Source organism: Rissa tridactyla, chromosome 15 (genome assembly GCF_028500815.1).
Source record: "Rissa tridactyla isolate bRisTri1 chromosome 15, bRisTri1.patW.cur.20221130, whole genome shotgun sequence".
NCBI lineage: Eukaryota > Metazoa > Chordata > Aves > Charadriiformes > Laridae > Rissa > Rissa tridactyla.
The window spans coordinates 7,225,015-7,237,523 of record NC_071480.1 but is presented as its reverse complement, the minus strand read 5'-3'; the positions used below and the strand labels follow the sequence as shown (position 1 = coordinate 7,237,523).

Below are 12,509 nucleotides of genomic sequence, written 5' to 3'. Positions count from 1 at the left end.
CAGTGACTCGAATGTTGGGGTTTTCCCCCTCTATCTGCAGGGATTTTTGAAATAAAATGGTTTCTTGAGTGGGCAAAAGGCTAAAAGATTCCAAACCAGCCCTCGTTGCCTGTCCTTTACCCAAAGTCATCCTGTCTCTTTGCTCCACAGATATCCCCACCTGTGTAGCACTGCCTGGAATATCAGGAAAATGCCCCAGATCCTCAGTCTGCCTTGTTTTGGTGCAGGACAGACCCCAGGAGCAGCAGAACAGTGTTTTCTCTCTCGCACTCTCCCTCCCAAAAACGCAGAGCTGCTCTGCCTGGCTTGGGTGATCCAGCTGGCTATCATTGCTCCTTCCAGGGTTTCTCCTTTCAGGAAAAGCAACCGGGATACAGGTCTGCCTGTGCCCACCTCCGAGATTCACCACCCCACGAGAGAGCAGGGACACTCTCTTCAGGCCTGCTGGGATTTTCCAACCTTGCCCGAAAACCCTGGGAATGGGCTGGGGCAGACGGGTGGGTGTGTGGGTGAGGGATGCGCTGGGAGCCGGATGGTGTTTCGGCTCTGCCCGGCTCCTTGGCTATCCCGAGGTGCGGACAGGAGGGCAGCAGGATGCTCTAAGTGATGGGGAAGCGCGAACTATTCCCGTCCTGCCTTCAAATCAGGCGGGGAAGCACTCCCAGCCTTCCCCTGGGCCAGCCCGACCTCCAGGCCAGCATTTAATCCCTCGCTACAGCATCCTTTTAATCAGAGGGGTAGAGTGTTGACATGGTTCCCTGCCGGAGCATTTCTCGGCATCAACCCCAGGGATAAGGAAGAGAATAGAGCTAAAAGGAACCATTGGGTGGGAAAATAGCAGCAAGCCCTTGGGGAAGCACAACTTAAATATCCATTCAGTGCCACGTGGTTATGCGGATTTTTACAGGGATGAGCACATCTGGGAGTACAGACCTCCGTCTGCAAGCCATGACCTCCATAAAGGGGAGGAGGTGGGGTCTGGAAAGGCAGCACATGAATGCCACCAGCACGAGGATTTCACCCTCCAACCATCACTGTGCTGGAGCAGGGAGTGCACCGCATCTCCCAGCCCACCTGGAACTGGGGGTGAAGTGCCTCCCCCCCTCCCACTGAAGCCAGGGAGAATTGTGCCTTTGTGGGAAGGGGATCAGATCTTGGGATGGGGAGAGGGTGCCCTCTGGCTCCACTGGAACTGGTGGCATGTTCTTCTCAAGGTTTCAAAGCACAGCTTTTTCCAGCATGGTGATGCTTCTCGTCATCTCCTTAACATACATCGTAACGGCTGCTAATAAAATATACATACGCGTGATGGGCATAAGCAGGTGCGTAGGTGGAAACTGTCCCTCCTCGGAGCAATTACATGCTGAAGAGCAGCGGTGGGGTTTCAGATAGCCACAAAGAGCCATGCAAACAATCCCGTTATACAACCGGCGGGCTCACAGCAGGGGGATTTTAATGGGGACAAGTCAGGGCTGTTTGCTCGTTAGCAGGATTTGAGCCGGGTGTGTTTTTGCACTGTGATCCCAGCTGGGGCTCTGCCATGCTTCCATCATGGCACTGAAGGAAAAATCATCACTTTTTCAGGACACAACAGCCTGGGGCCTGGACTGCCACAACACCGACGTGCTTTGGGCATGTTACAGTCCCTGGGTGTCGAAAAGATCATCTCCCATTCCACACGCCGAGCTGTTCACATCTCCACTGAGGGACCTCAGCAAGTCAGACCACCCTGCAAAATACTAAGGCAAACCCAAGAAGCGTTTTGCAGGGCATGATTTTTTTTGGTGAATGAGACTGATTCAGCAGGAGATCTGAACAGCCAGGACTCCTGCAAAGTGACACATGTCAAGCAGCTCCTCCCCGTTATGGCAGTTAGATCACCAGTATCTCCCTGTCGAGATGCTGGTGGAAAGCAATCCCCGTCCTTCCTCCTTGGAACCGGGATGGAGCTGGGTGCATCTCTCATGGGCCATCGTTGCACAGGCCTTGCAGGGCAGGTGCTGGGATGCCCACTGGGTGCCAGGATGCCCACAGGGTTCCGGGATGCCTGCAGGGTGCTGGGGTGCCTGCCAGGTATTGGGGATGCCCGCAGGGTACCAGCATGCCTGCTGAGTGTCGGGGATATCTGCTTGGTGTCATGGTGCCTACAGGGTACTGGAAAGCCTGTCAGATGCTGGGATGCTCACTGGGGATGCTCACAAGGTACTGGGTGCCCACAGGGTTTTGGAGATGCCCAGAGTGTACTGGGATGCCTGCAGGGTGCTGGGATGTCCAGAGGGTGCCGGGGATGCTCACAGGGTGCCGGGTGCCCACAGGGTGCTTGGGATGCCTGCAGGATGCCAGGATACCTGCAAGGTGTTAGGGATGCCTACAGGGTGCCAGGATACTTGCAGGGTATTGGGAATGCCCAGAGGGTGCCAGGGTGCCTGCAGGGTGATGGGGATGTCCGGAGGGTGCCGGGTGCCCACAGGGTGCTGGGAATGGTTGGAGGGTAGTGGGTGCCTGCAGAGTGCTGGGATGCCCACAGGGTGCCAGGGATGCTCACAGAGTACTGGGATGCCTGGAGGGTGCCAGAATGCCTGCAGGGTGCTGGATGCGCGCAGGGTGCTGGGGATGCTTAGAGGGTACCAGGATGTCCACAGGGTGCCAAGGGATGCTCACAGGGTGCCGGGACGCCTGGAGGGTACCAGGATGTCCACAGGGTGCCAGGGATGCTCACAGGGTGCCGGGACGCCCGGAGGGTACCAGGATGTCCACAGGGTGCCAGGGATGCTCACAGGGTGCCGGGACGCCCGGAGGGTACCAGGATGTCCACAGGGTGCCAGGGATGCTCACAGGGTACCAGGATGTCCACAGGGTGCCAAGGGATGCTCACAGGGTGCCGGGGATGCCCGGAGGGTGCCCGGTACCCAGGCTGCGGCGGGGCTCTGGTGCCACCTCGTGGGCTGTCGCCTCCCGCCGCCGCTCAGGGCCCGGCCCGGCGAGGGGAGAGCACGAAGCCGGTTCGTTGGTCCGGAGGGGGCGAAGCTTTGCTGGGCAGCCCCGGCGCCTGCAGACAGGGTCTGGGGCGGCTGGTGGAGCTCCTGGGTGAGAGGCAGGAGAGCTCTCAGCACCCCCCCCGCTCTGCTGCGCAGATCCTCCTTGGCCAATCCTCCCAAAATTTTCCCTTTTGCTGCTTCCGAGGGGCACACGTGTCCCTCCACCACCTTCTCAGAAGAGCTGGTGCCTTCAGAAAAGGTGCTTTGGAGTCGAGCTCACTGCTCGGGTCCCAGGGAATGGCTCCAGACCCTCCCACAGGGACAGGCTGTGAGTTTATCGCTGTCGCGCAGACAAACAGCTTAGCAGGAATTGCTGTGTCCTGGTCCCATCAGGGAACAGAAACATTAGCAAGTGATGCAGCATATGGAAATCTTTCGTCCCGTCTTGGTGAGCTCAGAAAATCTCCCGAGGCCGGGCAGGCAGGGGAAAGCCTCTCCCCTGCAAGAGAGGCCCCTAGCAGTGCCTGATGCCCCCATCCTGCACTAGATTACCCGGCCCTTCCCTTGTTGCTTGTGCTGCACTCATCAAACACTTCTGTCCCCCCCTCAAAATGGCCTCAGAGTGACATCACTTTGTATATGTATAACTTTATGCAAACACAATCCTCCTCCACACTCTCTCATCCTCTTCACTGAGACCAAATTCCCTGATGGGGCTGGTCCAGGCCCAGCCTTGCTCTGGGATGCAGGATTTGGCTTCCCTGTCGGTGGCATCTGGTCCCCAACCGTCTCCATGGGGTCACCCTGGCTCCCCACCAGCAGTGGGCTGGGGCTGGACCAAGGGCAGGAGAGCTCCTGCCAAGCTGTAGGGAGCAGGATGCCCCAGTGACAATCACCCAACTGCCACGTCCCAAAGTCAGAACTGGAGCTAAACTGCCGGGAGGTCTGGGACTGGAGGGTGGTGGGTGCCTCTGCTGAGCCCCTTCCCATCTGCCCGGCCCTCTCCTCCCAGAGGAGCCCCCGCAGAAACCCGTCTTCCCGGGGATTGTGTCCTGAGTGGCCATGACCTAGTTACAAACTACCACAGCCCTGCAGAGAGAAGGAAAGGAGGCTAATCACCACTGGTGCCTGTGTTCCAGGGAGGGGATAAAAGAGGTCCCAGCCAGGTTCTGGCCCCCCCACCTCCTGCTTTTGGCTGAGATTGCTGTGACCAAGCAGACATGGGCAAAACTGCTTCCCTCTCTGCTTGCATTTTTTCCTCAAAGGCCCACGCAGAGGAGTAAGATACCCCCAGCCCTGCAAAGGCATGTGTTGATCTAGTGCAGGCCAAAGCCAGAGTTCAAAGGTGCTTCCCCAGACCATCGCTGGGATCCCAAATCAGCTGTGAAGCAGCATCCCTTCATCCCTTCCCCAGCTCCCCACCACTGTCTGTGGAGGGAATCAGCCCCGCGCCCTCGCAGAAGAGGCTTCGGATGCACTGGTGGGCCAAAAGGAACATGCCAGAGGAAATGCACATATGTGCATATTTGCATATTTTTTTTAGAGATATATACACACACACACACACTCTAACACTTCAGAGTACAGAGTGGAACCAGCCCCTCTAGGGTCTATTTAGAGCCTGGGGCTGGGGTCTGGGCACCATCCATAGAAACCCCATGTTGCTATTTTGGAAAAGCATCATCTTGCAGGTTCCTAAGTCACCAAATACCCGCTCCAGCGGAGAGGCTGGAGGCACCCTGACTTTGCAGGACCTGCTGGTGATTTTAAACTGCTCTTAGCAACTCAAGAGGGGAGAGCATCAAGGGATAAAAGCAGCAAGTAACCAGCCTGGCAAGTGCTGAGAATACCGAGTATGGCCAAAGAGCTGCACCCTGCTGTGAAGTTACAGTGACCACGAGCACTTGCATGCTACCACTCGATGGCAGCTGACAGAAAGGCAGGAGACAAGGGAGAATGAAATAAGAGCCTGTGGCTGACCTTGCAGCGATGCCAAACTGCAGAGCCCTGCTGCCACCTGTGTTATGCCATCGCCAGGAGAAAAGCGTCACCCTCTTTGGGTATGTGGGTCCCCACGGCTAAGCCAGGGGAAGCTGTAAAACAGGGATGTAAGCAGGGTGTCCAGCTTGGTATTTATGTGAGTTTGGGAGGTAAACCTCCTCGGATGGTGCCATATAGGGGAGGACCCTAATGCCGCCTGCGTCCCCTGTGATGGCAGACCCTGCCCCTTGAGGCCAAGGGACTACGAAGGCTGCAGCCACCAAAAGCAGATTTATCCCCCTGAGCCCTGGGATAACCCGGCGCTGTGGCGGGGACAACGGCAGAGCACGGCACAGCCGAGCAACCCCTGGGCTGAGTGTGTCGCTTCATTCCCAAGTCCCGGCAGAGCGTGGGGGACAAATACTGATTCATCTGCCTCCCACGTGCTGCCCCTCGATGCAAATCCTGCCCAGATATAATTGCCGTCTTCCTGAGCGAGCACCCCAGCGGAGGGACCAGCCGGGCTGCGGGGCTGCAGTGACAGCTCGGGGCTCTTTGAAGATGCTGAGAGAGCTGCTAAATATGTAAATCTCAGCACGCTGCTGTGGCTCTCATTTAATGGAGTTTTTGACCCTCTGCAGCTGTGTAGGAGCAGGGAGAGACGGATCCAGCTAAAACCACTGAGAGCAGCATCCCTGCTTGACTATTCCAGCCACGGGCCAGCCTCTGCTCTGCTGGGCTCAGTTTTAATAGCTGGGATTTGCTCTGAAATGCCATTTCTGAAGAGCTGGGTTGTATTTCTCTTTCGATTCCATGAGAAAAAAAACAACCTTAAAAGAGGGAGATAAGGGGGTAGCCCCAGGTCACTTTGCCCATGGCTGGAAACTAAACCAGGTCCTGAGCTCCCCTGGAAATATCTCCAGTGGAGCAAGCCAGCTCTGCCTCCTGCTCCAGGCTTCTTCCAGGGCTGCGTCTGGTTCATGATGATAATGATGATGCCAACATTTTTTAATTATTATTTTTGCTGACCTTCCCAGTCATTTCCTTTCTAGGAGCTCATGCCTGGGATAATCCCCCTTTTATTACTCATGTCCTGATTGGGGACAAATCGTGCTGGCTTTGCCTGTCCAGGTTTTTATGTAATAGCTCCCGGGGATGGAGGGCTGTGGAGGGAAGAGATGCTTGGTCTTTGGAGCAAGCTCCTTGGGACAAAAACCTTAGATCTGTCCCTCTATCCTAGAAGAAGCCAGCCAGCTCCCCTGAAAACCCCCACCACCACTCAAGCCCAAGGAGTGATCACACCTTGCACAGCCAGCAGCCTCCCCATCCTCGGCACAAAGAAATCAAATCCACGCTCGGCAGGGCTGCCTTCAGCTTCCTGTGGGCTCCCGGTGTCGTCAGAAAGGTCTGGATCAGGCACCATACGTTGCTCTCCTTTCCTCCCTAAGTCCTCTGCTCTCCCTGCCCATCTTGCAGCGCGGTCTCAGCGCAGAGCAATCAGCTAAATGCTTTATCCCTCTGCAGGCGGTCACGCCGGGGGGGGGGAAATAATAAAAGCCTAATGGGATCCTTTTGCTGGCCTGTCACCTTAAAGCCTCTCACCTCTCCCCGTCTTTCATCGGGGTTATAAACTCCTTAGGGTGTCATCACGTGCTCCATAAATAACAAATATATAAGCAGGGGCTGCGGAGGGTGCGGCAGACAAAGAGGAGGGGAGGCAAAACCCCGGGTCCTCCTCTCCTGCCGGGACGGCACTGCTGGAGCCAGGTGGGCAGAGGAGCGGCGCGGGGTCCCCTCTGGTAAGCACCCACCTTTCTGTTGCATCCTGGCAGTACTGACAGCCTTGGGGACGACCGGTGGTCCCGAGGCCACCGTGACTTGCCAGCCCCAGTATCCCAGGATGGGGGGAATTGCCCCAAAGGGGAGGGAGGTTGGTGCATGGAGGAGCTTAGCTTGCCTGAAAAGTGACTTTGGTGGAGGTAAAAGCGTGGCTCTCATCACAGCCCCTGTCCCATCCCTACAGTCCCAGCACATTCTATCAAAACCTGGGTGTAGGGATTCTTCTCACTGAAACCCTCCGTGTTCGGAGTGTGGGAAGAGCTCAGGCTCTTTTTTGCAGAGAATATTTGGCTTCAAAACTGGGTGAATAACTCCTTACTATCAACTCAATTGAAAATTCAAGCTCCAAATCCAAGCAGACATAATAAAAAGATGCTGTTAGGGGGTTACTGTAGACTTGCCTGTTTATTTACACGCGAGCACCTCTCTGGACCATGCAGATGCTTTGATCTCTAGCGCGCAAACACAAGTGGGGGGAAAAATTTACAGAGGGAGCTTTTGGTACGCTGCTACATGCACACTAATGTATCGGGCTCATCTCAGGCAGGTTTGACAAGGAGCCACAGCATAAAATTTAGCTTGGGGTATAAGTGACATGAGCAACATCCAGGAGGCTGTGTTGGAGCATTGGAAGGCAGATATCTGAAGCCAGGGAGAGAGGATTTTCCTCCTCGCTCTGGTTCTTACTCTGTGACTTAGGGGGAGTTCCCTTCACCCCTGCGGGTGGGATGCTGCCCAGCTGTAACTGCACTGCTGAGACCCCCGTGGGCGCGCGGGGCCCAGGGTCGGGCTGGGGAGGGCGGCTGGTCCCTCTGCAGGCTGCATGTATCCCCCCACCCCCCACACAGAAGACTTTTGCATCTGCAGGGAGCTGAGAAGCAAAGCAAAAAGCTCATTTCCAGAAAACAGAGGCAGATATACCAGCCCTCCAGCTGTATAACCTGTGTTGCCAGGAATAAAGTGCCGGAGGGGAAAAAAAAAATAGAAGGAAAACAAGCTAAGGAGCAGCCTTTCCCCATCACTGCCTTCTGCTCCAGGATGCTGCTGGTTGGGGGGGGGGTCTCAAGAAATTTCTAAAAATAGCTGGAGGGATCTGATTCTCCTTTCCCAGTCTTCTCTAAGGGGAACTGAGCAGCCACTTGCACAAGGGGTCTTGAACCGCCCCCCCCCCCCGCCCCACTCCAAGCTCTGTGGATGTCCCTGTAGAGACATTCCAGTGTTCAGTACTTTACAGCCTTTAAACCACCTGGGATAAAGACTTGCTTTCGGACAGTGACCTGGCTAACAGCAGCTGTCGGTGAGCAATAATTCCCACTCCATAATTCCCACAGCAGCCGAAGCACCAGCCCTGCTCCAGGCCGCGCTCGGCTGGTCGCTCTGCCCGGCCATCCCTGCCCAGCACCCCCAAAACCTGCCCCAGGCGCTCAACGCCACCCAGGATCAAACCATCCCTGTGTTTTCTAGGTGCCCAGAGCCTACCCTCCTGCCTGCTCTGGGATTTATCCAGGTGGATGAGCCCCTAATCCAATTAGCAGGATGAGGAGTTCCAGAAGATTTGATAAGAAGCTCTACAACCCCCCAGAACCCTGCTCTCCCCTCCAGCTTGGCCACCCCTTCGCTTCTCTCCTATGTGGTTCCCAGAAGGATTCCCATCACCATTTCAGTTAGTCCTTGCACTCACCCCTTGGTGACCAGAAACGGCATTGGGGATGCTAAATAATCCCCCCGCCAAAGAAACCCCCTCTCCCTGATGGAACCCGATCCCTTAGGATACACATCCACTGCCAAACCCGCAATTCATTGGAAATAAATCACGACGACACCCCATCTCACCCCGCACTGGACAAAACAGGCATTTCAAGCGCCCAGCCCTTGGCATTTCAGGATGGAAAATTCCCAGCTTGCGCCGGTTATGCCCTGCGCAATGCTTGTGCTGGTAACGCTTTTGTTTCTATAAATCCTATTAGCTGGAGGCAAGCCTATAATTAGCAGGGAAAGCCGGTACCTCTCAAACAATAATCAAAAATGACCTGGCTTCGCACTGGCTTTGCTGCAAATTGCTTGAATATTGGGCTGAGCAGGGACAGACGGACGGCTCAGGGAGCTCTTCCCACTATTTCTGCCTGTAGGAGGTGTGTGCTCAGCAAAGTTAATAACTCAGTTTGTGGTTCTCTCTGGATTTATTAACTTGGTTTACTCGCACATGAAACAGGAGGCAGACTGAAGCCAGAGGCTGTGAGCCAGATCGAGGGATTTGGCCGGGCTGTGCAGGATGGGCACTGCTGGATGAGCTTGGGGGCCGATGACCCTCCTGGGGGGAACCAAGGGGCCTGGGGTCCTGTATCGCAGGTGGCATGGCCTGGGGTGAGCTGTGCCCGGGGGGATCACACTGCCCAAAGCTCCCGGGGCAGGAGGCAAAGCCTGGGGACACCTCACCCAGTGGGATGCTCGAGGCTTGTGGCAGCAGGCACCTGCTCGTCCTGCCGCTGACCCATCTCAGCTATGTCTGTGAGCACAGACATGACCTAAGAGCCCAACAGGGGCTAAGCTGTGTCGCTTACCCACTGAGTGAGCCGGAAAAGGGAGTAAATCCCAGCAGCTCAGGCTACACCGCGGTGCACGTATGGTGGCCCAGCACTGACTCGCATACAACCATGCAGCACCGCACAGAGCTTTCACCCAGAGATGCTTATTTTGCAGCCCCTCAGCTTCCCACAGCCACATCCCACCCTGCCTCGCCCCAGGACAGGGGCTGGATTTGCCCCAGGGCTCTCCTGCCCTTCCTGCTGCCTGGCTTTGCCACGGGCTGGGGCGGGAGATGCGGGGCAGGGTACCAGGGTGGGATGCTCAGCCCCACGCCTGTTCCCCCTGCTCCAGCTCCGACAGCCCCTGGCCCTGCTCTGTCCCGCTGCCTGGATGTTGGCAGCTGGTCACAAGACTTTTGTCCTCCATGTCCCTGTGTCCCCGAGTTTGCTACAGCCCACGGCCCGTGCCAGGCTCCTCCACTGGCCACAGCTCACAGCGACAGCAGATGGGCAATGGGGTCACTGTGGGCGGGTATCTGCTCTGTGTGTATATATATATGTATATATATACACACACACCACTATGCATAGGAAAAGAGTGGCAAGCAGCCTAATCCTGTGTGTGATCAACAGGTATTTTTGGCGGCTAAGAGCGCTGGAGGAGATTGGCTGAAATAAAGGGTGCCGTGACGCTGCCGGGGCCAGGAGCCGGCAGAGGCTGCCACAAACGGAGGGAGCGGTGGGAAGCCGAGCAGCAGGAGGAAGAGGAGGAGGAGGATGTCAGCACTCAGCGCGTTGCCTTTCCTGAAGCCCGTTCACCTGAGGTCCCCCCGGAGCTCGCCCGGGGGCCAGCGCCGCCACACGCTGCCCGCTAGCGAGTTTCGCTGCCTCAGCCCTGAGGACGCCATCAGCGTGTTTGAGATCGAGCGGGAAGGTAAGGGTCTGCCCCGGGGAGGTCCTGCCTGGTGGCATCAGCTGGAGATGCCCCATCTCTTCCCTCCACCCAATCCCTTGTGCTCCTTGGGGGCACACCAGGGTGGCAAAACCCCCATGCACGCTCTTGTGGGCGATGAGGGAGGGAGACAGCAGCTGTGACTCGTGGCCAGGCCACCATGGGCTCCTTAACAAGGTGGGGGAGGCCGTAATTAAGGAGATGGAGAACCACAGCCCCCAGCTGCCCAGGGTGGGGAGAATGGGAGGTGACCCCGGACCAGGAGAGTGGGGAGCAGCTCTCCCAAAACAGCCCTGCCAGAGGCGAGCGGGCAGGAGAAGGGGAAGGTGGGAGGAAGGACACCGTGCTCAGCCTCCAGTTGCACAGGGGCACTTTGAGATGCACCCACAGCAACATACACCCCCCGCCGCCCCTCCATCCACCCCAGGCACCCCCCCAGCGCCCCTCACCCAGACTCACCAGCCCGTTTCTCCCTCCTCTCCAAAGGGCAGGGGCAGGCAGGAGGGCTCAGCTCAGCACCCGCTGCTGCAGCCCTGGAGTCAGCGAGGAGAGCGGGGAGCCGGTCCCTGGGCTGGGGAGGGCTGCCCCTGGAGGAGCAGAGCTGCTGCCTGGAATCATCCACGTCCCTTAGAGCTCCTTCAGAACAAGCAGGCAGCAGCACACATGCCATCTCTCCCCATCACATCCCATGCTGGGGGGTGGACAGGATCCCCCTTACTGTACTCACCGCCGTCCCTCTCCAGCCTTTATATCTGTCTCCGGGGACTGTCCCCTCCACCTGGATGAGATCCGTCACTTTCTGAACCTGTGCCCGGAGCTCTCCCTCGGCTGGTTTGAGGAAGGGCGGCTTGTGGCGTTCATCATTGGCTCCCTCTGGGACCAGGACAGGCTCAGCCAGGTAAGAGCCAGCCCCGGTTCTTCCCAGCTCATGTCCTGGCAGAGGCACCGCCAGGGCCTGGGGACAAGGAGAAGCCCCCCAGGGCCCTGAGGCTACTCACCAAGTCTTCTCCCAAGACTCATTGCTGCAGGGCTGCTCTGGTGGAAACGAACTTTCTCATTAATTAATTTTACTGATGCTGTTAAAAAAAAAACAAAACAAACGCTCAGTAATTCCCCACAACATTGATTTTAAAATTAAAAAGCCTGCAGGGATGATGGGGTGGGGGGCGGGACGGCACCAGGACCCTTCTCCCTTTGGCAGGGGAGGATGCGGATGCTGGTTCATTGGGATGGGGAACCAAGACACATGCAGGATGGGACGCCCCCGGTCACACTAACCCCCCCCCGTTCCCCCCTCGGCAGGCGGCGCTGACCCTGCACAAGCCGCAGGGCACGGTGGTGCACATCCACGTGCTGGCCGTGCACCGCACCTTCCGGCAGCAGGGCAAGGGCTCCATCCTCATGTGGCGGTACCTGCAGTACCTGCGGTGCCTGCCCTTTGCCCGGCGCGCCCTGCTCATGTGCGAAGATTTCCTCGTGCCCTTCTACCAGAAGTGCGGTTTCGAGGCGCTGGGTCCCTGCGAGGTGACGGTGGGGGACCTGGCCTTCATCGAGATGCAGCATCCCGTGCGAGGACATGCCTTCATGCGCAGGAACAGCGGCTGCTGAGCCCCCCGCTGGTCTGGCCCTGCCGGGGGGGGCTGGAGAGAGGCTGCCGGGGCAGGGGATAAGAGGCTGTGACCCCTCTCCATCCCTGCCGTGGCTATACATCTTCCTCTGCTAGCCCTGGCTACAACCCGTCCCCTCTGCCACATCTGCCTTCCAGCCAGACCAGCCCGGTCCCATCCCCGTGGGGCTGGGGACAGAAATCTCCAGCCTGGCCCCACTGGGAGCACCGACCCCCCCTGGTCTCCACCACGGCTGTGCCAGCAAGCCTGGGTGGGCTGCAGGGCTACACGTCCCCCCCGGCCCCGGGATGGAAAGGCATTGCCCTCGGAGCAGCTGGAGGGGCTCTGCTGATTTAAGGGCACTCACAGCCACGTTTTGCTGAGACACCCAGCAGAGCCCGTACACACACGTGTCCCCAGCCCTGCGCCCCCTCCCACCGCCACCACCACAAGTGAACCACACCACGGCCAAACCCCCTCCCCCCCAGCACCTCCCAGACCAGGCAGGGGTCCCGGCAGCCCCCCCCGCTGCCCGCAGACATCTTTCCAGACCCCTTGGAGCACACCCCCATCCACACATTGCAGAGCCTCCCTGGGGGGCCAGTCCAAACCAGTTCCCCCCCAGCTC

General features: G+C 57.8%; 1 protein-coding gene across 1 annotated transcript; it reads left to right on the top strand.

Moving 5' to 3' along the window:
* The first annotated feature begins 10,018 nt into the window (after positions 1-10,018).
* AANAT (aralkylamine N-acetyltransferase) lies at positions 10,019-11,902 on the top strand. Its single transcript, XM_054222010.1, has 3 exons — positions 10,019-10,256; positions 11,018-11,172; positions 11,577-11,902. Exons 1-3 carry the CDS (start codon positions 10,100-10,102, stop codon positions 11,880-11,882), a joined length of 618 nt encoding a protein of 205 aa, XP_054077985.1. The 5' UTR covers positions 10,019-10,099; the 3' UTR covers positions 11,883-11,902.
* Positions 11,903-12,509: the final 607 nt, after the last annotated feature.